Source organism: Carcharhinus amblyrhynchos, chromosome X, assembly GCF_965287045.1.
Source record: "Carcharhinus amblyrhynchos chromosome X, sCarAmb.v2.hapA, whole genome shotgun sequence".
Classification (NCBI taxonomy): domain Eukaryota; kingdom Metazoa; phylum Chordata; class Chondrichthyes; order Carcharhiniformes; family Carcharhinidae; genus Carcharhinus; species Carcharhinus amblyrhynchos.
Genome location: NC_137359.1, coordinates 17,017,137 through 17,044,710, shown reverse-complemented (window position 1 = coordinate 17,044,710; position 27,574 = coordinate 17,017,137). Strand labels below are relative to the sequence as shown.

The 27,574-nt window shown below is 44.8% G+C and overlaps 1 protein-coding gene across 2 annotated transcripts in view; it reads right to left on the bottom strand.

The window, feature by feature from the left end:
• Nucleotides 1–983: 983 nt before the first annotated feature.
• The window catches only part of LOC145361991 (glutaminase liver isoform, mitochondrial-like), a 67,346-nt gene continuing 40,755 nt past the window's right edge, over nt 984–27,574 (bottom strand). For both annotated transcript variants that reach the window (XM_080217996.1, XM_080217997.1), the window contains exons 11-18: nt 26,183–26,233; nt 22,909–23,085; nt 18,618–18,749; nt 17,907–17,999; nt 16,829–16,890; nt 15,792–15,868; nt 4,857–4,920; nt 984–2,491 (exon numbers count right to left, since the gene is read on the bottom strand). In XM_080217996.1, coding sequence (XP_080074122.1) covers nt 2,305–2,491; nt 4,857–4,920; nt 15,792–15,868; nt 16,829–16,890; nt 17,907–17,999; nt 18,618–18,749; nt 22,909–23,085; nt 26,183–26,233 — 843 coding nt within the window. In that variant the 3' untranslated portion in view covers nt 984–2,304. The remainder of the gene's footprint in view (nt 2,492–4,856; nt 4,921–15,791; nt 15,869–16,828; nt 16,891–17,906; nt 18,000–18,617; nt 18,750–22,908; nt 23,086–26,182; nt 26,234–27,574) is intronic.

Sequence of the window (27,574 nt, the reverse complement as noted above, 5' to 3'; positions counted from 1 at the left end):
TGTCATAATATCCTCAGCAAAAGCTGGTCCCGTCAATGTGAAATAAAGCTTGAACCAAGACAATTTGCTCAGGAGAGGTGTGGGGCTTGATGTTATAAATACTGCACTAGTTAATTGTGATATCGACATGTAACTAAAACAAAATGCTGGAAAATTCAGTGGGTCTGACTGCATTTTTGGAGAGAAACAGTTAACATTTTGAATCCATGTGACTTCAGAGCTACATGTAGTCTGAAGCACTGACAAAATGGAGCTGTCCCTTGTAAAGTCACTGCTTGGGTGATTCCTTTTGGGAAATTATTTTAAGTGGTCATATCCTAAAGTCAATTACAGATTGGTCACTGAGAGAAGGTACTGGTAGATGGTCTGTTTCCACAGCCTATTCTACAATCTACACTTTCCTGGTTTCCATGCACTAATTTAATCACCTAAGGATTGTTTATACAGAACATTACTCTGATTTTCAATGGCAGAGCAAAACTCCAGAATATTAATCTTTCCCCACACCACCACTATTCAACCCTGACCTGCTGCCCACCGCCCCCCACAGAACATCTCTTATCAACCGCTCTGCAGCATACATACCTAAAGCAATTTTTTTTTGGCCCTTCTGACCTGGTAGGATCTTCCAGTCCCACTGAAAGCACCCCCATTTCTTCCCCACCTCCCCTCCTCCAAGGTGGGTTCCCCAATGGCAGGATAGGCAGGCAATGCAAAACAGCCTCAGTAGGCTGAGTTGTCTGCCAGAAAACATGTTGTGTGGGGGTCCAACCCCTAATATTTGGTCTTGCTTCAGGTTTGCTTTTCTTGTCTTCTAGATCTTGGCTCATAGTCTAAAATCCTGTCATGTAAAAGTAAAATGATCCCTTGTAGTGATTATTAAGCTGTAATATTTGCCTTGACTAATTGCAGGCCTAATGATTTGGAACAACACAATCACTTGTCTTTATATATTGTATTTTTATTGCATCACGACAAAATAAATAGCAAACTAAAACACTGGATAATGCCCAGAGTTTGTCACTGTTAGATAGTGACACGTCACCAACTCAAATGTACAGACATTCCATCAGTTGCTAGAGAGATGGTCATCATAATTCATAATATATAAGTACAACATTACTAAATTGAAACTAAACATCATTCTAAGTCTTGATGTAGCATATGCAAGAAACTCATTTTTCTTGGTGTTGATATTAATATCAGTTGTAGATGGTTAGGTCATAGTCATTTATGAGAGGTCACACAACACCAGTGTAGGAGTGGGTGGGATGGAGAGTGATGGAGTGTTGCTCCTTCATTGGATGAAGTTATACTTAATGAAGGAGCAGCACTCAAAGCTTGTGATTTCAAATAAACCTGTTGGATTATAACCTGGTGTTCTGTGACCTCACCTTGTCCACCCCAGTATAACAGTCATTTATGGTACAAGAGGAGCCATTTTGCCCATCAAGTCTATGCTAGACTTGTAAAATCTTATCTGCTTTTGTATATCTTGTTAGTTTATTCTCAAATTCTATTTCCTCTTCCTATCAATTTTCAGGTCATCTTTTGCTAATTTTAAAAACCCTCCCAATCCTCAGGCTAGCTACTCTTTGGCAAATATTGTAGAGTCTTTTAATCTAATACTATCCTCCACTTCACAGCTATTCCACTTGAAGTGATATTTCTATTCCTCAAAGAATGTATATTCATTGATCACTCTAAATTACTTTTTAAATGCCTAGTTTCAGATTTAACCACATCACTCTCAAACTTGATATGTAATTCTATCATCGCCCTTCCCCAGAAATCCCAATATAAGATGAAGATACTATAACATTACTAATCAACAAGTTTCGTTAGTTTCAAGATGATGATATGCCCAATATAGCTGTTGTATCAGTTACATGGGAATCTTTAAAACCACAGGGTTGGGGAGCATCTTCAGGAAAACAAGTGTAATATTTTTCAACTTGTGTCCTTTGTATGTTCCTGCCTCTATTTAATGACTGGAGGGTTTAATCAACTCTTACTGATTTATTTTGGTTTGTTGAGAATTTAATGTGGATTTTGGCCTGTTGTAAATTCATTGTCAGCAGTTTGGTTTGGATACAATTATGGCAGAGTGGAGATTTCTGGTAGTCAACCAACTAGCTAATCAAACTAGTGTATTTATTAGTGTAAATATGGATTTGCAGCTTTCAGTAAGGCAAGTTGGGTTGTGAAACTACAAGTTCTTGTCATTATAGCAGGATGACGCATTGCTGTTGCATAACTAGACACCTACATCACAAAATGATACATGAGAACCAGGACTGACTTTCAGGCTTTTGTGACTAGAGAAGTTGGTGGTCTATTGCCGCTCTCTCCTGCATTTTCGTTGACTATATCCTCACTGTCACTCTCTGCTGTCTCTGGCAGGGAGTAAGACATCTGGTAGTTCCTTAGCAGCTTTGCAACGTGATGATGGTTGAAGTGAATTGCATCATCCAGAGGAGTGTTACCCCATCTATGGACAGGTGAAAGAATAATCGAAGACAAGTCAAAACTTACTGGGGTTACAATTCTCTGACGCGCATTGAGAGAGCAATTTTGGAGTTGGATAGTGTAATAATGCATGTTACAGACTTTGTCAGAAATACAAAGGGCCTTTATTAACAAGGAAAATGTGTACAGAGGCTAGCAACCTGGTTGCCCCAGTCCCTACATGTCTACTACGTGCTCTCTGCCAAAAAGAGAGCTCCACCTCCTGGGATGGTTAGCCATTCTTTGTCCCAGTTGATCCCTCAAGCCAGGTGACCCTCTTCTGCTGTATTATCCTTAAAGGGAGTTTCTCATTTAAGGTGGTCCAATGTCACAATGATAGGAGAGATATGAAACATTGGCACTGAAGCTGCTGGGATAACTGGAGTGCTGAATCATAAGAACATAAGAAATAGGAGCAGGAGTAGGCCATCTAGCCCCTCGAACCTGCCCCGCCATTCAATAAGATCATGGCTGATCTGTCGTGGCTCAGTTCCACATTCCCGCCCTCTCCCCATAACCCTTAATCCCCTTGCCTATCAAAAACCCATCAACCCGCGTCTTAAAAATATTTAGCGAGGCAGCCTCCACCACCTCAACGGGCAGAGAATTCCAGAGATTCACCACCCTTTGAGTGAAGAAGTTCCTCCTCAACTCCGTTCTAAACCGCCCCCCCTTTATCTTGAGGCTGTGCCCCCTAGTCCTACTGTCCCTACTGAGCAGGAAGAGCCTCTCCACCTCTATCCTATCCATCCCATTCAACATCTTATATGTCTCAATGAGATCTCCCCTCATTCTTCTAAACTCTAACGAGTACAAGCCTAGTTTATCCAGCCTCTCCTCATAGTTCAACCCCCTCAACTCCGGAATCAGCCTAGTAAACCTCCTCTGCACTCCCTCCAAGGCCAAAATATCCTTGCGTAAGTGTGGCGACCCAAAACTGCACACAGTACTCCAGCTGCGGCCTCACCAGTACCCTATACAGCTGCAGCATGACCTCCCTACTTTTATATTCAATCCCCCTCGCTATGAAGGCCAGCATCCCATTCGCCTTCCTGACGACCTGCTGCACCTGCAGGCTGGGTTTTTGCGACTCATGCACAAGGACCCCAAGGTCCCTCTGCACCGTCTCATGCTGCAGTTTTTCACCACGTAAGTAATAGTCCTTCCTACCATTATTCCTACCAAAGTGGACAACCTCACATTTGCCAACATTAAATTCCATTTGCCAGTTCCTGGCCCATTCGCCCAGCCTATCTAGATCCTTCTGCAGACTCTCCACACCCTCCGCACAATCTGCCGTTCCACCAATCTTGGTGTCATCAGCAAATTTCGACACCCTACACTCAGCCCCCTCCTCCAGATCATCTATATAGATAGTGAATACCTGAGGCCCCAGCACCGACCCCTGGGGCACTCCACTAGTCACCATCTGCCAATCCGAATAGCACCCATTGACCCCCACTCTCTGCCTCCTATTTGACAGCCAATCCTCTATCCACGCTAACACCCTACCCCCAACTCCATGCCCCTGACCTTCTGGAATAACCTCTTGTGAGGCATCTTGTCAAACACCTTCTGAAAATCTTGCTAAACCCTGATCCCCGTGAATAATTGTAGTGGTGCTTTCAAGAAAAGTATCGGCTGGAATTCTCCCATTTTGAAACTAAATACGATGGTGAGCAGCACTTATCCCACTGGCCAGAATGGCAGGATCCTGCACAAGATTCAGGCGCTTGGAATCTCAGTAATTATGCACAGGCAAGTTCTCTTCCGACATTCCTCGTTGCCAGTCAGCCAATTTGCCCACTCACCCTCAGCTGGTGGGTTTGAAGGTCCTGGCACTGTCCAGTACACTCTTATCACACTCTCCATCTCACCCACTGATCTATAACCCCCCAGTTCCAATTTAGGAGCAAAAAGAACTTCAAATAACTAGAAGATCACCAATGTCCATCTCTATGGTAGACTGGTCGTAAAGTTGGAAATGGAAACATTTCATGTTGAGCCTGAAGTACTATTCAAATATCATATCTTCCTCAGCTTCTGAGATTTATGGGTGGCACAGTGGTTAGCACTGTCTGACTCTCAGCGCCAGGGACCTGGGTTCGATTCCTGGCTTGGGTCACTGTCTGTGTGGAGTCTGCACTTTCTCCCTGTGTCTGCGTGGGTTTCCTCCCACAGTTTGAAAGACATACTGGTTAGGTGCATTGGCCATGCTAAAATTTTCCCTCAGTGTACCCAAACAGGCACCGAGTGTGGCGGCTAGGGGATTTTTCACAGTAATTTCATTGCAGTGTTAATGTGAGCCTACTTGTGACTAATAAATAAAATAGAGATTTCTCACTCACCTGTCCTTGCAGAAAGGATTTACACGACAGCCATCAAGAAGAAAACAAACTACTTCCACGTGCCCTACATAAAATTGAATTAATATTGAAATAAGTTCAAAGCAGTAGTCAGGGAATAGATATATTGTGGGCCATATCCTACTCTTACACCTCTGGAACCTGGGTTAGAACCCCTGATACAAATGTCTCCACTCTATTACAAGCAGTCTGAAATCACTTACAATGGACAGGGGCTTGGAGTACTAATCTACCCCAAATTTATAGTAGCATTTATCTGATATTCTTACTCAGATGCTACAGGATGGCTGATGCGGGAGATGGATAATGTTTCACCGGTTCAGGAGGAGATTAAGTTGATGTGGAACATATCTTTCCTTCAGCTGAAAGGTTAAACAGCATACCTGCTGAATACAGCACCACCCCCTGCTCTTCCTTCAATCCTGCCTCAGCTCATCTTGGCAGATTAGCTCTAGACTATTCCGAGGCAGCCTGGCTGACTTCCACTTCCACCTCACGTAAAATTGTGCTCATCCAAAACTCTGCTGCCTGTTTCTTCATTTGCTCCGAATCTGATTCACCCATCACCCGTTTTGCTAACCTTCACTAACAACCAGTTCAACGGCACCTTTATTTTAAAATCCTTTTTGCTTGTTTTCAAATCCCTCCAGAACCTTACCCTTCTCTCTGTAGCCTGCTCCAGGCTTTAATTCTGACCTGTTCCACATTCCTGGTTTCAAATAGCTCCACCATTCTGGTGGCCTTGCTTCAGCTACCTCGGTTCTAATCTCTGGAATTCCCTCCCTAAACCTTTCCACCTCTCTACTTCTTTCCTTCAACACATTTCTTAAAACATATCTCTTTGATCAAGCTTTTAGTCACCTGTCCTGATACCTACTTGTGTGGTTCTGTGTTCCTATTAGTAATGCTCCTGTGAAGCAACATGGCTTGTACTGCTACATTAAATGTGCCTTACAAATGCAAATTGTTGTTCGGGATACTGCTACCATTTCAGCTGTGACACCCCCACTGCTTGCTTATTCACTGCTGAGCGTTTCAGTTTTTTTCCAGCCTGTCTGCACTGGAGTATTGTGGTAGTAAGGGAAGATATAGGCGCCAAAGAGCAGAACGTGGAATCGTTGTGGGTGGAGATTAGGAACAGCAAGGGGAGGAAGACACTGGTGGGTGTTGTCTATAGGCCCCCAAATAATGATCTGGAGGTGGGGCGGGCTGTTAACGCGCAAATAAATGCAGCGTGCAGGAATGGAATGGCGATAATTATGGGGGATTTCAATCTACATATTGATTGGTCGACCCATGTTGGACGCGGTGGGCTCGAGGAGGAGTTCTTGGAATGCTGCCGGGATAGTTTCTTTGAACAGTGTGTGTTGGAGCCGACGAGGGAGCGAGCTATCTTAGATCTGGTGTTATGTAATGAGGCAGGTAGAATTAGGGACCTTGTTGTGAGGGATCCTCTTGGGAAGAGTGATCATTGTATGGTGGAGTTTCTGATGCAGATGGAGGAGGAGAAAGTAGGATCCTGGACCTGTGTCCTTTGTTTGAACAGAGGGGAGTATGATAGGATGAGAGAGGAATTGGCAAATGTAGATTGGGGGCGCAGATTGGTCGGTAGGTCTGCTGAGGAACAGTGAAGGATCCTTAAGGAGATCTTTCTTGGTGTTCAGCAGGAATTTATTCCGATGGTAAAGAAGGATCGTAGGAGAAGAGATAATCAGCCGTGGATAATGAAGGAGATAAAGGAGAGTATTAAGTTAAAAGCTGATGCGTTTAAAGTGGCTAAAAGTAGTGGGCGAGAGGAGGATTGGGAGAGGTTTAAATATCAACAAAGAATGACGAAGAAGTTGATAAAGAAAGGAAGGATAAACTATGAATCTAGGCTAGCACTAAATATAAAAAAGGATAGTAAGAGTTTTTATAAATATATAAAAAGGAGGCTGGCTAGGGTGAATGTTGGACCCTTAGAGGATGAGAGGGGGGATTTAGTGGTGGGGGATGAGGAAATGGCTGAGGCCTTGAATAACTTTTTTGCTTCAGTCTTCACGGAGGAGGACGCGAATAGTTTACCGGGTGTTAGCGATGAAAAGATGGTAGGAGTGGAGGGCCTGAATGAGATCATTGTTACTGGAGAGGCAGTGCTCGACAGACTAGAGGGACTGATGGTGGACAAGTCCCCAGGGCCGGATGGAATGCATCCCAGGGTTCTGAAAGGAATGGCGGAGGTGATAGTGGATGCCTTAGTGATTATTTTCCAAACCTCGCTGGATTCCGGGGAAGTGCCGGAAGATTGGAAAATGGCTAATGTTACGCCGTTGTTTAAAAAGGGTAGCAGGCAAAAGGCAGGGAATTATAGGCCGGTTAGTTTAACGTCTGTTGTAGGAAAAATGCTTGAATCCGTAATCAAAGAGGAAATAGCGAGGCATCTTGAGAAGAATTGTTTGATAGAGCAGACGCAGCACGGATTCGTTAAGGGGAAGCCGTGTCTGACGAATTTATTGGAATTCTATGAGGATGTGTCTAGTGCGGTGGATAGAGGGGAACCAGTGGATGTGGTGTTTCTCGATTTTCAGAAGGCGTTTGATAAGGTGCCACACAAAAGGTTGTTACAGAAGGTTAGGGGGCATGGAGTTGGGGGTGGGGTGTTAGCGTGGATAGGGGATTAGCTGTCAAATAGGAGGCAGAGAGTGGGTGTCAATGGGTGCTATTCGGATTGGCGGTTGGTGACTAGTGGAGTGCCCCAGGGATCGGTGCTGGGGCCTCAGCTATTTACCATTTATATAGATGATCTGGAGGAGGGAGCCGAGTGTAAGGTGTTGAAATTTGCTGATGACACCAAGATAAGTGGAACAGCAAATTGTGCGGAGGGTGTGGAAAATCTGCAGAAGGATCTAGATAGGCTGAGCGAGTGGGCGAGGACCTGGCAGATGGAATACAATGTTGGCAAGTGTGAGGTTATCCACTTTGGTAGGAATAATAGTAGGAAGGACTACTACTTACAGGGCGAAAAGCTGCAGCATGCTACGGTGCAGAGGGACCTGGGGGTCCTTGTGCATGAGTCGCAAAAACCCAGCCTACAGGTGCAGCAGGTGATCAGGAAGGCGAATGGGATGCTGGCCTTCATAGCGAGGGGGATTGAATATAAAAGTAGGGAGGTCTTGCTGCAACTGTACAGGGCACTGGTGAGGCTGGAGTACTATGTGCAGTTTTGGTCGCCGCACTTGCGCAAGGATATTTTGGCCTTGGAGGGTGTGCAGAGGAGGTTCACTAGGCTGATACCAGAGTTGAGGGGGTTGAGCTATGAGGAGAGGCTGAATAGACTGGGCTTGTACTCGTTAGGGTTTAGAAGGATGAGGGGGGATTTTATTGAGATGTATAAGATGATGAAAGGGATGGATAGGGTAGAGGTGGAGAGGTTCTTCCCACTCAGAAAGGACAGCAGGACTAGAGGGCACAGCCTCAAGATAAGGGGGGGGGGGAATGCAGTTTAGAACTGAGTTGAGGAGGAACTTCTTCACTCAAAGGGTGGTGAATCTCTGGAATTCTCTGCCCGTTGAAGTGGTGGAGGCTGCCTCGCTAAATATTTTTAAGACGCGGGTTGATAGGTTTTTGATAGGCAAGGGGATTAAGGGTTATGGGGAGAGGGTGGGAATGTGGAACTGAGCCACTTCAGATCAGCCATGATCTTATTGAATGGCGGGGCAGGCTCGAAGGGCTAGATGGCCTACTCCTGCTCCTATTTCTTATGTTCTTATGTTCTATTGCTGATGTTGGCTGGTATGCAGCATTTTAGCCACTGGGACTTCAGTTGTGGTTTTGGTCTCGGTCTAGTTACAGGTCCAGCTCCCATTCTCTGAGGGAAGCGAAGCTTGCTTGCCATCCCAGGCACTGAACAAGTGTGATGTGGAGTTCTTCCTACCCACCACCAGCCTTCCAAATCCATTCTGTGTCTCTGGGACTTCTCATCTCCTTTCTCTGACTTCTCAGTCTGCGTTCCTACTAATCTGGTTACATGATCATTTCTGCAGAAGCCTCAACACTATTGTCCACACTTCAATTACTTACCAGTGTCTCCCTGGGCATGTGCAATTGGGCCCCCTCGAGTGTGAATTCTTAGCTGTGTCACTTGAGCAGTTAGAGGAAATCAAAATAATGACTAACACCATGTACCCGATCACATCATCACAACAGATTCCATTCATATTAGAGTCATCGAGGTTTACAGCATGGAAACAGGCCCTTCGACCCAACTTGTCCATGCCACTCTGTTTTTACCAAGCGAGTCCCAATTGCCTGCATTTGCCCCCATATCCCTCTATACCCATTGTACCCATGTAACTATCTAAACGCTTTTTAAAAGACAATATTGTACCCGCCTCTACTACTGCCTCTGGCAGCTTGTTCCAGACACTCACCACCTTCTGTGTGAAAAAACTGCCCCTCCGGACATTTGTATCTCTCCCCCCTCACCTTAAACCTATGCCCTCTAGTTTTAGACTCCTCTACCTTTGGGAAAAGATATTGACTATCTACCTTGTCTATGCCTCTCATTATTTTATAGACCTCTACAAGATCAGCCCTAACCTTCCTATACTCCAGGGAAAAAAGTCCCAGTCTATCCAGCCTCTCCTTATAACTCAATCCATCAAGTCCCAGTAGCATCCTAGTAAATCTTTTCTGCACTCTTTCTAGTTTAATAATATCCTTTCTATAATAGGGTGACCAGAACTGTACACAGTGTTCCAAGTGTGGCCTTACACTTCTTGTACAACTTCAACAAGATGTCCCAACTCCTGTATTCAATGTTCAATGTTCTATATTATACAACAGATTCATGGAAAGTCTCTACAGGTTCCCAGGGTGCCATGAATCATGGTTTGAGAACTACTGGCATAGAGCCATGAAGACCAGGAAGGTTCACACTTGAATCTCTTGTCAGGGAAGCACCAATTGGCCTTTGGGCCTCTTGGCTAGGATGGTTCAAGTCTGCAGGGTTATTTAATCACAATCCAATGTGCCCTGTTAGCAAGTGCACGTGTATATACATAGGGTAATAGCTGGATCAGGCCTCTGGCTGCAGCTTTCTCCTCACCCCTTCCCATGGGTGAATAACCAACTACACCCTGCCTATGAAGAAGATTGGTCACTTGGATTTGATAGTGTAGGACAGCTGGCACCTGTAAAACGCATGTCTTCAGGAAAAGAGGGAAGAAAATTGGGCACTGGGATGGGAAGGCACATCACCGTACCTGAACAATTCTGATCGGACTTTCAATCCAAAATTTAGAAACAAACAAATCCTGCCTCTTGAAATGGTTTTGTTTCAGATGATTAGTGGTGCCAGCTCTGACACACTGGCATTGATTGGTCAGGAATTTATTGTATTTACTGCTTTAAGAATTCTGAGGGTGTGGTGAAAAGGCATTTGTGGACCAGCCTGCTTTAAATCAGCGCCAGGTTTAAAAGGAGGCCTGGTGTAGACAGCGGGCAGCGTCTGAGCGGGCAGCGGAGTGAGTGGGAAGCAGAGTGAGTTAATAGGGCTTAATATCAAAAAGGGCTTGAAAGAAAAAGGCCAGGTGAGTTTGTTTGAAAAAAAAACAAGGAAAAAAAAATTTTTTCAAAACTACTACAGCAAGAAACAAGGAAAAAAATTTTTCCCCATAAAAAATTACAGTGAATAATGGAGGGGCATGTGATGTGCTGTTTCTGTATGATGTGGGAACTGGCGGACCCCAGGGTCCTTCCCAGTGACCATGTCTGCAGTAAGTGCAGGTTGCTGGAGGAGCTCCAGCTCAAGGTGGATGAGCTGGCCTCTGAGCTACAGACACTGAGGCTCATCAGGGGGAGAGAGGGTGCCCCTAGACTGGCTAAATCTAAGGGTCAGGGACAAAAGGGGGCTGCTGGGAGGAGGAGGAAGGGGGGTGAGGAGCGGAGGCCTCAGCCTCTTAATCTGCATAACAGGTTTGAGGTTCTTGCTTCCAGTCTGGAGGAGGACGAGGCAGGTGAGGTTGGTGAGCAAACTGCACACGGTACAGTGATGCAGCAGGACATAGGCAAAGAGAAGGGGAATAGGAACGTAGTAGTGATTGGAGATAGTGGGGTGAAGAGTATTGACACTGTCCTTTGTCACAATGACAAAGTGCACAGAAGGGTGTGTTGTCTGCCTGGTGCTCGGGTACAGGATGTTGCAGCTGGGCTGCAGAGGAACCTGGAGTGGGAGGGTGAGAACCCGGTCGTTGTAGTACATGTGGGTGCCTGCGACGTAGGCAAAGTGCGGACTGAGGATCTGGGGAGGGAGTATGAGAAGCTGGGAATGGAATTAAAAAGTAGAACCGACAAGGTGGTCGTCTCTGGGCTACTGCCTGAACTGAGTGCAGACGGGCGTAGGGTTGACAGGATAAAGGAAGTGAATGGGTGGCTCAGGGATTGGTGTGGGAGGAATGGGTTCGAATTTATGGGGCATTGGCACCAGTATTGGGGTAGGTGGGACTTGTTCGGGCGGGATGGGGTTGGTCTGAATTGTGCTGGGACCAGAGTGTTGGCGAATCGAGTAAAGAGGACTGTAGATAGGGCTTTAAACTAATTAGGGGGGGGGGAGGGTGCGAGGGTAGGTGACGCTACGAGGTCTAAAGTTAAGGATAGGGTACAGGTAAGGGAAGAGGCCGAGGATGTCCCAATTGGTGGCGTTACAGCAAATAGGGTCCAGGTGAAGGCTGGGATGAAAGCACTTTATCTGAATGCACGAAGCATTCGGAATAAAGTGGATGAGCTGGTGGCGCAGATCGACACAAATGGATACGATCTGGTGGCCATTACAGAGACGTGGCTGCAAGGTGACAGGGACTGGGAGATGAATGTACAGGGCTATCAAGTGTTTAGGAAGGATAGGCAGGAGGAAAGAGGGGGTGGCGTAGCTCTGCTGATTAAGGATAGTATCAAGGTGGTAGCAAGGGATGATATCGGAGCCAAAGAGCAGAACGTGGAATCGTTGTGGGTGGAGATTAGGAACAGCAAAGGGAGGAAGACGCTGGTGGGTGTCGTCTATAGGCCCCCGAATAATGATCTGGAGGTGGGGCGGGCTGTTAACACGCAAATAAGTGCGGCGTGCAGGAATGGGACGGCAGTAGTTATGGGAGATTTCAATCTGCATATTGATTGGTCGACCCATGTTGGACGAGGTGGGCTCGAGGAGGAGTTCTTGGAATGCTGCCGGGATAATTTCCTTGAACAGTGTGTGTTGGAGCCGACGAGGGAGCGAGCTATCTTGGATCTGGTGCTATGTAATGAGGCGGGTAGAATTAGGGACCTTGCGGTGAAGGATCCTCTTGGAGAGAGTGATCATTGTATGGTGGAGTTTCTGGTGCAGATGGAGGAGGAGAAAGTGGGTTCCCGGACACGCGTCCTTTGTTTGAATAGAGGGGAGTATGGTAGGATGAGAGAAGAATTGGCGAATGTGGACTGGGGGAGTGCGTTGGAAGGTAGGTCTGCTGAGGAGCAGTGGAGGATCTTTAAGGAGATCTTTCTTGGTGCTCAGCAGAAATTTATTCCGATGGTTAAAAAGGACAGTAGGAAGAGAGGTAATAAGCCGTGGATAACGAAGGAGGTGAAGGAAAGTGTTAAATTAAAAGCGGAGGAATTTAGAGTAGCTAAGAGCAGTGGGCGAGAAGAGGATTGGGAAAGGTTTAAATGTCAACAAAGATTGACAAAGAAGTTGATAAAGGAGGGTAGGAGAAGCTATGAGGCTGGGCTAGCACTTAATATAAAAAAGGATAGCAAGAGTTTTTATAAATATAAAAAAAGGAAGAGGCTGGCTAGGGTGAACGTTGGTCCTTTAGAGGATGAGAAAGGGGAGCTAGTGGTAGGGGATGGGGATATGGCGAAGGTCTTGAATAACTTTTTTGTTTCTGTCTTCACGGAGGAGGACGTGAATAATTTGCCGGGTGTTAGAGATGGAAAGGTGGTAGGAATGGAGGGTCTTAATGACATTACTGTTACTAGAGAGGTGGTGCTCGACAGACTGGAGGGGCTGATTGTGGACAAGTCCCCAGGACCGGATGGAATGCATCCGAGGGTTCTGAAAGAAATGGCGGAGGTTATAGTGGATGCCTTGGTGGTTATTTTCCAGACGTCGCTGGATTCCGGGGAAGTGCCGGAAGATTGGAAAACGGCTAATGTTACGCCGTTGTTTAAGAAGGGTGCCAGGCAAAAGGCGGGGAATTATAGGCCGGTTAGTTTAACGTCTGTGGTAGGTAAAATGTTAGAATCCATCATTAAGGAGGAAATTGCGAGGCATCTTGAAGGGAATTGCTTGATAGGGCGGACGCAACACGGTTTCATTAAAGGGAAGTCGTGTCTGACAAATTTACTGGAGTTCTATGAGGATGTGTCTAGGGTAGTGGATAGAGGAGAGCCGGTGGATGTGGTCTTTCTGGATTTTCAGAAGGCGTTTGACAAGGTACCTCACAAGAGGTTATTGCAGAAGGTCAGGGGACATGGAGTTGGGGGTAGGGTGTTAGCGTGGATAGAGGATTGGTTGTCAAATAGGAGGCAGAGAGTGGGGGTCAATGGGTGCTATTCGGATTGGCGGTTGGTGACTAGTGGGGTGCCCCAGGGGTCGGTGCTGGGGCCTCAGCTATTTACCATTTATATAGATGATCTGGAGGAGGGAACCGAGTGCAGGGTGTCGAAATTTGCTGATGACACCAAGATTGGGGGAAAGGCAAATTGTGCGGAGGGTGTGGAGAGTCTGCAGAAGGATCTAGATAGGCTGGGCGAATGGGCCAGGAAATGGCAAATGGAATTTAATGTTGGCAAGTGTGAGGTGGTCCACTTTGGTAGGAAGAATGGTAGGAAGGACTATTACTTACGTGGCGAAAAACTGCAGCAGGCGACGGTGCAGAGGGACCTTGGGGTCCTTGTGCATGAGTCGCAAAAACCCAGCTTGCAGGTGCAGCAGGTGGTCAGGAAGGCGAATGGGATGCTGGCCTTCATAGCGAGGGGGATTGAATATAAAAGTAGGGAGGTCTTGCTGCAGCTGTATAGGGCATTGGTGAGGCCGCAGCTGGAGTACTGTGTGCAGTTTTGGGCGCCGCACCTGCGCAAGGATATTTTGGCCCTGGAGGGAGTGCAGAGGAGGTTTACTAGGCTGATACCGGAGTTGAGGGGATTGAGCTATGAGGAGAGGCTGAATAAACTAGGCTTGTACTCGTTAGAGTTTAGAAGAATGAGGGGAGATCTCATTGAGACGTATAAGATGATGAATGGGATGGATAGGATAGAGGTGGAGAGACTCTTCCCGCTCAAAAAAGACAGTAGGACTAGGGGGCACAGCCTCAAGATAAAGGGGAGGCGGTTTAGAACGGAGTTGAGGAGGAACTTCTTCACTCAAAGGGTGGTGAATCTCTGGAATTCTCTGCCCGTTGAAGTGGTGGAGGCTGCCTCGCTAAATATTTTTAAGAAGCGGGTTGATGGGTTCTTGATAAGAGAGGGGATTAAGGGTTATGGGGAGAGGGCGGGAATGTGGAACTGAACCACAACAGATCAGCCATGATCTTATTGAATGGCGGGGCAGGCTCGAAGGGCTAGATGGCCTACTCCTGCTCCTATTTCTTATGTTCTTATGTTCTTATGAATTTGCTTCCACAATTGCTGACATGATAAGTTCTTCAGCTGTGGTAGAACAGATGAGGGGCTGATAGATATGCCAGATGCTTTCACTATAGTGAACAGAGTAGTAGCAGAGGGAGAGTCAGCGTGGTGGCTCTAATGCTCCTTCCAGTTGTTGGCCACAGTTGCAGCAGTGGTAGGATTACCATATACATAGACAATCTGGAGGAGGGGGCTGAGTGTAAGGTAACAAAGTTTGCTGATGACACGAAGATGAGTCGAAAAGCGAATTGCGTGGAAGGCGCAGAAAGTCTGCAGAGAGATCTGGATAGGCTGAGTGAGTGGGCGAGGACCTGGCAGATGGAGTATAACGTTGGCAAATGTGAGGTTATTCACTTTGGAAGAAATAATAGTCAGATGGAATATTATTTAAATGATGAAAAGCTGCAGCATGCTACTGTGCAGAGGGACCTGGGGGTCCTTGTGCGTGAACCACAAAAACCCAGTCTGCAGGTGCAGCAGGTGATCAAGAAGGCGAATGGAATGTTGGCCTTTATAGCGAAGGGGATAGAATATAAAAGCAGGGAGGTCTTGCTGCAATTGTACAGGGTACTGGTGAGGCCGCAATTGGAGTACTGTGTGCAGTTTTGGCCCCTGCATTTGCGGAAGGATATATTGGCCTTAGAGGGAGTACAGAGAAGGTCCATCAGGCTGATACCGGAGATGAGGGGATTAGCTTATGAGGAGAGATTGAGTAGACTGGGCCTGTACTTGGAGTTTAGAAGGCTGAGGGGGGATCTTATAGAGACATATAAGATAATAAAGGGGCTAGATAGGGTAGAGGTAGAGAGATTCTTTCCACTTAGAAAGGAAACCAGAACTAGAGGGCACAGCCTCAAAATAAGCGGGGGGGGGGGGGAGCAGTTTAGAACAGAGTTGAGGAGGAATTTCTTCTCTCAGAGGGTAGTGAATCTCTGGAATTCTCTGCCCATTGAAGCGGTGGAGGCTACCTTGTTGAATATGTTTAAGTCACGGGTAGACAGATTTCTGATCGATAAGGGAATTAAGGGTTATGGGGAGCAGGCGGGTAAGTGGAACTGATCCACTTCAGATCAGCCATGATCTTATTGAATGACGGGGCAGGCTCGAGGGGCTAGATGGCCTACTCCTGCACTTATTTCTTATGTTCTTATTCAAGTTGATTGTCTCTGGATACCATAGTATGTAGGGACTAAGGGGGGAAGGAGAGAAACTGCTAAATGTAGTGGAGATTGGAAGACATGTTGCTAGTTTAGTAGCTAAAAACTTCATCCATACCTTCAGCTGCCGCTATATGTAGTGGTGTACGTGAATCATAGTCTTTCTGTTCCATATCCATTGCAGAGAGTGCAAATCTGGGGAAGTAAAACATACCCCAGTCAGACCACACAAACTGCTCTGTGCTGGTATCTCCTCATGTGGCTTGATGCCAAAAATGTTTCAGTGATGCTCTAATTAGGTGCCTTGGAACATTTTACTACGTTAAAGGAGCCTACATGAAGTTGCTGTTGCAATGAAAATGAATGTAACTGAGGCATTAAATATAACACTAACATTGCACATTTGTGAGACAGATGGAAGCATTGAGGCAGTAGTTTAGATGCACCGTTTACCAAATGGTAAGTTTCATATCTTAACTGTGCTGATGGGGCTGGGCTGAAATCAATCACTTCCTTACAAAAGGACAGTAGGAGAATATTCTTTCTGAGAATGTGGTTAAATTTGGAAAGATATAAATGCCAATTTACTTGCCTATCATCTTGGCCAGGATGTGGCTTGAAGAGGGATTTTGTCCCACAAGCTAGGACTGATTTTGTGTTTTTTTTAAAACTCAGCCCTGTAATATTATACCTCCAATAGACAGACACATCCAGTTCATCCTGTTAAGCACACCTTGTGCCAGCTGAGAAGACTATTCCCAGATTCCTCCTGTCTTACTGACTACAGATTGGATGGCGGTGGAGAGACAGAAGGAAGGAATGCAAATATAAGATGCAAATCATAATGAAGTGTTTCGCTGAGACATGGGGAGGGTGAGTGAAATTCACCTTCTGCAGGGCGGGGGAGAGAAATAGGACAGGGGTAGCAGGTTGACTGTTGTTATACAGCCCATCTGATTTCCATTCCAGGGGATGAAATGGCCTCAGGCTGGTGTTCCACTCGAGTTCCTGATCTCAATTGCATTATTGCACAGAGGTGCTAATTACAAGTCAGGGGCTACTGCACCCACCTCAGCCTATGTGAGCCCAATGCATGGGAGGTCTACTCAGCAGAGGAGAAGACGATCTTACCATTAAACAAAAACAAGTACTTACCTCCGCAGTGCAGCTATGTCACCACTGTAGGCAGCAAAGAGCAAGTTCACCACTGATTCTTCCTGGTAGGGTGAACAACACAACTATTTTAAAGATTTAATGTTTCTATGACTTCTTAAAAATGTACAGGTACAGTAAAAACAAATTAATCCTTGTAGTCCCTCCCCTATTGTGGATTCCACCCACCCACTTAATCATCTGAAAAAAGCACTGTCTAAATATTTATTGATTCATAAAAGTATTAAAGCAAAATACTCTTGCATCTTCATATATATTTTACATTGCCAGTGGTGCTTGCATTTGTGGATAAGTACAGCACTGCTCCAAGGATCTACCTGATGCTGCTGCTCCAGACACTTAGCACCTGCTTTCAAGGGCAGGCATTCTTGGCCAGTGTGTTTTTGGAATTGTGAATTTTTGCCCACAGCATTTCCAGTAGCAAAGTTCCACGTGTAAAGCAGAAGCAGCATCAGAGTGGCAACGAGGAAGGGAAGAATGCCAAAGTGAATGCCATAGTTAAGGACAGAGTGCCAACATGGACTGACAAAGTGGAGGGAGCTGAGTAGTATTGTGAACTGAGGGAAGAGGAGGGAAGTGCAAGATAGCAGTATCATGAACTAACAGAGAAGAGAATATCTCCACATTACTGTGTTAATTGTATAATGATTTAACAATTGGACCATGTGATCAGGTGTAAATTCATTAATGAGGTATGGAAGTCACTGGCTGGGTCAGCATTTATTGCCCACTCCTAAATGCCGTTGAACTGAGCGGCTTGCTAAGCCATTTCAGAGGGCAGTTAAGAGTCAACCACATTGCCATGGCTCTGGAGTTGCATGTAGAACAGGCTGGGTGAGGACAGCAGATTTCCTCCCCTAAAGGACATTAGTGATGGTGTGGTGGTGGGAAGAGAAATCTTTTAGGATTTTTTTCCCCCTCTTAATTTCTGGTACTAATTGTGCTGCAGCCCTGTTCTGGCTCTGGGTTAGCGCTTGTCAAAGTGTGTTAATTGAACCAAGGCCTGAAGCAACTGGCATTCAATGTGTATTCCCCTACATAGATTCATCAGGCTGCTTACCCTGACTTCACTTCCATTTCTCCGTGGATCTAGTTTCCTGGCAAAATGCCTCAAGTTGTCATAGTTATGAAAGTTGAACAGAGAAACCAACTCCTAAAAAATAAAAGACCAGTCACTTTCCTGGAAGAACTTTTTCATATGGGGTGGTGCAATTACACTCAGCCATTATTTCTCTTTATAGCACTTAAGACTTGGACATTTGTCCAAGTCTTAAGTGCTATAAAGAGAGATAATTATATATTGTTTTATTACTGTAGTGTACTAGACCCACCCCCTTAATGGCTGTGCATAATTGCACCACTCCATATGCCACATGATACTGAGCCATACAGACTTGAAATATCCAAATGGAGAATTTGCATGTTTGGGACATTGCAAATCAAGGCCAGGGTGATAAGTTTTCTCTCTCAGTAGTTGAAGAGCCTTTCAATGCTCTTGATCCGGGTAATAAATAAAGAATAGTCTCTTCAGCAAGGTACCAGAAGAACTGTACCCAACATGAGCTGCTATGTTTGAAAGAAAATGTACCTGGAAACCCTTACAGATATGATCACTTTAAAATGTTTTATCAGTTCTATAATGAACATTGCTGACATCATCAGTTGTTTAGGGGGAGTTCCTCAGTTGAGTGTGAGATATCCTGTTTTGCCTAATGCTATAGGTTATGACCAGTTGATTGAGTTGTTGAGGCACATTCTCTGTATCTCATACCTGACAGAAGTCGATACCTCTCACACTATTGCCAACTTTGTCCAAAGCTGGAGACCAGCACATGATGCCCATCACATTGGGCACCACCAGCAGAACACCACCAGAAACACCAGATTTTGCTGGAAGGCCAACCTGCAGGGCACACAAAAATTGATGTGAAAAGTACCAAAGTCAACAGGGAACCCACGGTGCAATGTTTTAGGCCACATTTCCCAGCTGGATAATGTGGACACATACAAGCCACCCACCAAATACTTTACTGGGCAGGAAAAGCTACAATGTGTGAGAACTCTCAGGGAGTATCAAGAACTGGAAACAGTTTCAGCTATAGAGACTTGATGCAAATATGGCCCAACCCCTTCTGATGCTTCAGTTAGTAACATGGCCACCTGTGAAAGGTATCACAGAGTGACTAAGGAACTAGATTCTTACTGAAGACAACAGGAGAAGAGAGAGAAAGTTTGGCAAAATATTTAAAAATCCAATTCACAATTGACTGGTGTAAATGAATATAGAAACTTGTTCGGAAACGAGATCAGAAACCCCAAAATATATCATGAAGTTAGACTAGACGCCAACTATTTGCTATTTTGGTATTAATGTGAGGATATGATGTTTCACTCAAGCACAATTCTACTGACACACTAGGAAGCTTTTATCAAAACAAATTTATTTAATAATACAGTTTAACCAGAACAAATGAATTAGCTTAACATTTACCAATTGAACAAGGCTTAAATGTGACAAGATACATTTATTAACTACCAACCTATCCCGATGAGTTCCAATTCAAACAATATTCCTCTTACAGACTTAAAACCTCTCTTCAAAAGCAGTTAGCAAACCCCAAGTTTATGTGCTTATACTTGTTAACAGACCCTTTTGAGAGAGAGAGACAGACAGACAGACAGAGCTGTCTTCTGACAGCCCCAAACAGTAGCCTCCAGAGAGAGAGAGAGACAGAGAAAGACTGATTCTTTCAGAATCAGGCAGAAACTGACTGTTTTAAAATAAAAGAGAACTATGGGCGGAATTTTACCAGTACGTCTGCCCAAGTTTCGCACAATCCCACCCAAGGCCAACGGAGAATGCCATTTTCCGAGCTGAGCCCGACCCTGGAATTGGGGCTGACATGATGGTAAAATTCCAGCCAATGTGTTTTCCCTGCAAGCTCCTCCCATTGGCACATGACTCTGTCCCTTGTCAATCAATATAATCAAAATCCTATGCTGAAACCCCAAGGGAAACCTAAATAAACAATAATGTATTAACTCTGTTGAGACAAACACACCATTTAGCTAAAATCAGTCATTATCTTGAATTCTCATTATTTCAGCTGCCTGTTGCTCAGATAAATTGGCACTGTAAAATAGAGCTGAATTTTAAACATATACCTTACAAGAAACATGATAAAATACATTTCTTAAAGGCACAGTACATCACAAACTATAGAATAAAGAGTAATGAAACAATGGGGAAAAACAGACTTGCTGAAAGCTTTCCCAAAAACCTAAACAGTTTCAAAATGACAGATGACTTTATAATTTACATGAAATGGGATTGGTAAGGAGAAAATAGGAGCACAACAGATGACAAAGTTCATTCAGCAACATGAGCTACAGATTTTAAAATGTGCGTGCGAATTATTTTCATCACATGATAATACTAGTATGTGTATTTTTGTCTTTACTGAAGCAAGTTCATTTTCACCAAAACATCAAGGGCGATTGTTAACTGGAATGGATGTTTGACAAAGTTTGTCTAAACTTGTAATATATCAAACCACTAGATGGAGCAATTCTACAAGATTTCAGTACAGGCATTGAACATGGAAGTTATATGAGGCTGAAGTTGTGAGAAGCAGAACTGGCTAAGAGCGTGAGTCAGAGAATTAGGTGTGGTGATCTGTAGTCCTGTGTTGTGATGCTCCAAATCATTTGAGGTTACACCAGAGATTCTTGTGATTTTAAAAGGAATTGACTGAGCAATATGACTTCTATAGGGTGCATATCATTGTTAGTTTTTATTTTCTTTTAATTGCTTATATTATTTTATCAGTATTTTTGATACATTACATGTTGATGTTTAGACTTTTGTTTTATATTGAGGGTTTTATGCCTTGCTCAGACGTCTGTGTAGCTCTTTAACAAATTAATCTTACAAAATAAGTGGGCTCTTTCGTTCTATTTTTCCCATCTTTCTGTTGACTTATTGGGAGTGTGGTTCCATAGGCACCGGCCGACTTCTGTCTGTTACTTCAACCAAATGACTTTGTCTTTTACCTGTATCAAGCTGAGTTTCAGATGTACACTGTGTGGTGAATTTTGACTCTGAGACAGCTGTACCCAATCCTCCATAACACTCAGTGTGACAGTAATTACATGTTCTTCACATTCTCTACAAAAGAGGAAGGCTATGCTTTCTTGTTTTGTGGTCATTGTGTTGCAATCAAGCACTTTTGAAGGTATATTCATAGTTTTTCCCTCATTACAAGTCCAACAGGCTCTTGAGCTTGGAGATTTTAGAAATTGCCCTGTTTCTTATGGGCAGCTGTTAGCAATTCTGACTGAAACAACAAAAGACAAACTGTGCAACATGCCAAAAGACTTTAGGGGAGGGGGGGCCTACCAGTTCCTGGGTACAGATGGAATTCCTTGGGAGTTGCAGGTTAGTGGAGGTGCTGGAGCAATGCAGCACTGGCTTGCTCTGGCAACACTACACCACTGACTAAGTATTCAACCATGGGAAGACTCACTATTCCTGCGTATAAACGTGTGATTAAATGGAAGGCACTTTGCAGTTGGAATTACTAAGTAACGATTGGGGTCATCTGGTTCTCCACTCCCAGACCAGGGGTGCTGAGGTCAATTCAGCACCGATCAAGAGTAGGTGCTTTCCAGTCTGTCAGGTTCACATTGGAGTTAGAAAGGAATCTGGATCATCTTTGGGGCCAGAATTAGCATTGTGCAGATCGTGGTCTATAACTTTAATCAGGCAATTGAGGTGGGCCTGTTACAGTAAGTGCCAAACTGATGGGCCAATCAGGGAGCCTCTTACTTTGTATTTAACCAGGCTTGTCAGTTCCTCTGGCGCTCCTAGTGTCGACTGCTGAATGAAAGCGCTTTGTATGCTGTTGTCAGACTTGTAAATAAAGGGATTTTGGTGGAGGGACTTCCAAGGACTTATTACATGGTTGTTAACTCAAACTGTCTCCATAACATTCTAACTGTCCAATATTGAACCGCTTAATCTCACTGATGTATATCATTCTTATTTATGGTATAACTAAGCTGTCTTTGTAATCTCATTTATTCTGGCAATTATCATTCATCATCTGTTATTGTGTAGCTCATGTTAAATTTAAGTGCTGCTCACTGCGATTTTAAGGTTACAAACAAACAGTAGTTTATGATTTTGTAATCAACTTCATTGTTGATAATTAGCAAGGAAGAATTAATTTATTCAGGAGTTTATGTGGATCCTGAGGGGATTGGCAGTGTAAAAGCTGATATAATCTGAACTGGTTCATGTCAGATAGTTTGGTGAATCAAAGCTGGATGTCATTAACTCCTAAGCACAGACTGCTTAGTAAACACAGACGGTTCTTTGAGAAGCTAAGGTGAATGGTTAAGGATTTGCCTGGTGCCCTTGATGACTATTCTTCTCAGGGTGTTGATTCAAGTGCTCTTACAGTATATGAGAGTGGGATTCCAAACGTAGGACTGTCATCATTGCGGGCATCAATCTCATATTTGGTCTGTCCATACCCACTTGATCAGCACTCCATCCGCCACTTTAAATACTCACTCCCTCCACCACCGACGCTCAGTAGCAGCCGTGTGTACCATCTACAAGATGCACTGCAGCAACTCACCAAGGCTCCTTCGACAGCACCTTCCAAATCTGCCACCTCTACTATCTAAATGGACAAGGCAGTGGACACATGGGAATATCACCACCTGCAAGTTCCCCACCAAGCCAGTCACCATCCTGACTTGGAAATATATCGGCCGTTCCTTCACTGTCACTGGGTCAAAATCCTGGAACTCCCTCCCTAACAGCACTATGGGTGTGTACCTGCACCACATGGACTGCAACGATTCAAAAAGACAGCAATTAGGGCAATTAGGAATGAATAATAGATATCAACTTTACTGATGATGTTCACATCTCATGAATGATTGTTTCAAATCCCTGCAAAACTGCAGTTATGAGGTGATTAATCCAAATGCCACTAATTGCATTATGGCTTCCTTCAGGGTCAACCTCTAATTATTGCATAAGCACTTACATGAAAAGCAAATTCGCCCGAGAAATCGTACATCCCACATGAATGCATCAGGCTCAGGGTGTTCCTCACTGCCTCAGCGCTCAGGACCCGCTCTCCTGTGATTGGGCAGATTCCCCCATTGGCCAAAGTGGCAGCCATTACGCCACCCGACTCACATGTCACCTCGATCGAGCACAGCTGCAGTGAGAAAAAAGGAGAGCTTGTGTTTTGTTGAAAACAAAACAAATGCAAAGATCAGCAAATACAAAAGACTGAAGCATGATTTGGACACCCTGTCAGAGAATGTCTGAAGACCATTAATATCAGCGTTTGGCTGTTATAGAAAATTAAAGCCAGTGAAAGCAGGTGATCAAATAAGAGAGGTGAGACACAATCACAATAAAAGCACAATACTGCAGGATGTAAGCAATCAGAAATATAAAAACAGAAAACTCAGGAAATACTCAGAGCAGAGCAACAATATAAAATGAAGGGTACAGTTCTAAAGGGGGTGCAGGAGCAGAAGGACCTGGGTGTATATGTGTATAAATCACTGAAGATGGCAGGACAGATTGAGCGCATGGTTAGTAAAGCAAACAGCATTCTGGGTTTTACAAACAGGGCCATAGAGTACAAAATCTGGAAAGTTATGTTAAACCTGTGTCAAACGCTGGATTGGCTTCAACTGGAGTCTTGTGTCCAGTCGGGGTGCCACATTGCATGAAGGATGTGAAGCCTTTAGAGAGGCTGCAGAGAGGATTCATGTGAATGGTTCCAGGGATGAGGAATTTCTGTTACGTAGGTTGGAGAAGTTGAAACTGTTTTCCTTGAAGAGAACGAGAGATTTTATAGAGGTGTTCAAAATCATGAGGGATCTGGACAGAGTAGGTAGAGTGAAATTGGAAGGATTGAGAACTGGTGGGCATAGACCTAAGGTAATGAGTAAAAGCAGTGGAAGAAAACATTTTCATGCAGTGAGTGGTAGGATCTAGAATGCAGTGCCTGCTCCATACTGATTTGATTTGATTTGATTTATTATTGTCACATGTATTGGGATACAGTGAAAAGTATTGTTTCTTGCGCGCTATACAGACAAAGCATACCGTTCATAGAGAAGGAAAGGAGAGAGTGCAGAATGTAGTGTTACAGTCACAGCGAGGGTGTAGAGAAAGATCAGCTTAATATTGGATCTATTTTTGTCACATGTATTGAGATACAGTGAAAAGTATTGTTTCTTGTGCACTATACAGACAAAGCATACCGTTCATAGAGAAGGAAAGGAGAGAGTGCAGAATGTAGTGTTACAGTCATAGCTAGAGTGTAGAGAAAGATCAGCTTAATATTTGATTTAATATCGTCACATGTATTGGGATACAGTGAAAAGTATTGTTTCTTGCGCACTATACAGACAAAGCATACCGTTCATAGAGTACATAGGGGAGAAGGAGAGTGTGCTACTGTAATCTGAAAAGAAAGTTTTGGGGGAAGGAGTAAGTTGCTCTTTCAGAGAGCCGAATGGTCTCCTTCTGTAACTATTGTATTGTATGATAATAAGAGTGAGGCACAGTTACCATGGCGGCAGCTTTCCCGCTTCTTCTGTGCGGCTGCTGTGCGGGGGGGTGGTGGTGATTAGGCTCGAGCCGCTTCCGCCCCTCCGCGCGCATGGCCTTGACCTTGCCTCGCGCAAAGGCTGCCTTCCTCCCTGAGGAGAAGCCGCCATTTTTGAGGCTCTCATGGTGTCTCCGAACCAAAATCAAAGGGAAACCTCTTCGCCTGAGGGCCTCCCGGAGTAAGTCACATCCCTGCGCTGCGAGAAGCCACCACTTCAAGCCCTGAAAATACCGATGCCCCCCGCCCCCCAACAGAGACAGCAAGTCCAATCTCTGGCCAAATAACCCAGTGGTTAGGAAAAAAAAGACATGTCTTTAAGAAGTCAGCATGGAGCCATCTGGAAAACGGGACAGAAGAGTTCTCAAAAGTAAGCGAGACCGCATCGGCAAAAAGAGGTTAGAAGAGAACAGTGCTAAATGGAAAAGGGTAGACATGGTGGGAGACAAAGGAATGGGGTAATGGAAAGAAAGAATCCAACATTAATTACGAAATTGTTTCCAGCTTCAGGTGGAGCCTTTAGTGACATTTTTGTTTTCCCCTGCCACTCCAAATCCTTTGTTATACGTGTGTAATTTAGTGGTAAGGATATTAGGCTGCACTGAGGTAGAAAATTTCTCATAAATTGAGCTACATTCATGATTTAGAAAGAAACAGGAAGAAAATCCAAGGCATCAGATCACAGTACTTTGGACAAAAGTGATTGCCAAATGGAGGCTGATCTATCTGGCATGTCAGTGTGCAGACTGCTTAACAGCCAAATGATTATTTCTGAACTGTTGTCGCTGTTGCAGTGTCAGATTATCACTATTCTAATGAAGGTCGGCCATTGATCCAACTGGTACTCCAGTGAGGGATGGACACTGATCCAACTGGTATTCCAGTCAGGGATGGACACTGATCCAACTGGTATTCCAGTCAGGGATGGACACTGATCCAACTGGTATTCCAGTCAGGGATGGACACTGATCCAACTGGTGTTCCAGTCAGGGATGGACACTGATCCAACTGGTATTCCAGTGAGAGATGGGCACTGATCCAACTGGTATTCTCGTGAGAGATGGGCACTGATCCAACTGGTATTCTCGTGAGAGATGGGCACTGATTCAACTGGTATTCTCATGAGAGATGGGCACTGATCCAACTGGTATTCTCGTGAGAGATGGGCACTGATCCAACTGGTATTCTAGTGAGGAATGGGCAATGATCCATCTGGTATTGTAGTGAGGAATGGGCAATGATCCATCTGGTATTGTAGTGAGGAATGGGCAATGATCCATCTGGTATTCTAGTGAGGAATGGACAATGATCCATCTGGTATTCTAGTGAGGAATGGGCAATGATCCAACTGGTATTCTAGTGAGAGATGGGCAGTGATCCAACTGGTATTCTCGTGAGAGATGGGCACTGATCCAACTGGTATTCTCGTGAGAGATGGGCACTGATCCAACTGGTATTCTAGTGAGAGATGGGCACTGATCCAACTGGTATTCTAGTGAGGAATGGGCAATGATCCAACTGGTATTCTAGTGAGGAATGGGCAATGATCCATCTGGTATTGTAGTGAGGAATGGGCAATGATCTAACTGGTATTGTAGTAAGGAATGGGCAATGATCTAACTGGTATTTTAATGAGGTATATTCCATCACATCAGCAGCATGAACAGAGTAAAGCTGCTTCACTTACCTGAAAGTAGAAATCTAATGTTGCGATCATGTCAACACCTTCTGGGAAACACTGGGTGGGAAAAAACATAAACAATGATCATTTTATTAAACATGGTTCGCCCAGAAGTTTAAAAGGAAACTTTCAGATTCTGGATGGAATTCCCCCAAGCCCTGGCTGATGTATTCTGTCGTATTCTTCCACCATGCCAATGGTTGGCGTGGTGGAAGAATATGACAGAAGGCCCAGAAATCAGTTTCATGCCAGCGTGAATTTACAGCGGAATTATTCACTGGGGCCTGCTATGGTGGATCAGAACACCCACCTTAGGCTGGTGTGAACTTTACTTGCATCCCATTAATGGATGCAAATGAAGACCCGAACCCCCTTGCCAGATTCTCTGCAGTGTCAGCGGGATAACGTGCCAGTGTGAAAAATGTTTGGAACAACGTGACATGTAGATGATGGGCCTCATCTGAACAATACCTGGGGCTGCCTCCTGAGTTCAGGATGGTGCCTGCCAACAGCCTTGGATCCTGGAACACCACAGCGGTGGACCGGGGGAGCAGCTACAGGTGGACCTCCCTGATCAGGTGTCCTAGAAGGGGTCCATCCTTCAGCCTTATAATAGTCTGGGAGATCCATCTTTGTTCAGGTGATCCACCTTCTTTCTTCAGTGATGCGTCAGTGATGTTGGGCACCTTTTTAATATGTTTCCCAGACACAAAACAGACTACATGCCATCCAGATCTGCCCCACCACTGAATATAAACAAACAAAGAACAAAACAGCCCAGGAAACAGGCCCTTCGGCCCAACGAGCCCGTGCCACCATTTTAACATTACGAGTTCCCCCCTCCGCCCATGACCCTTATCTATGCTTATGGCAATATGATGTGAAACACCTGGGTGCAGAATTAATGGAGTTGGTGCTGGAAAATTTGGTGTGTTTTCCTGTTGGTCGCTGCAGCAGGAAACACTCCTAGTTCTGCACATGCCATGACACTTAAAGTAAAGTTTATTTGTTAGTCACAAGTAGGCTTACATGAACACTGCAATGAAGTTACTGTGGAAATCCCCTAATCGCCACACTCCGGCGCCTATTCGGGTACACTGAGGGAGAATTTAGTATGGCCAATGCACCTAACCAGCACATCTTTCGGACTGTGGGAGGAAACCGGAGCACTCGGGGGAAACCCACGCAGACACGGGGAGAATATGCAGACTCCATACAGATGGTGACCTAAGCCGGGAATTGAACCCGGGTCCCTGGAGCTGTGAGGCAGCAGTGCTAACCACAGTGCCACTCATTTAGTCTCAAAATGGAGGAATTCCGCCTTATGTTTCTACAGTAAGGAACATCTGAGAAGGAACTGGTGTTGTGAAGCCAGCCTCTCAGCAAATTATGAGCGAA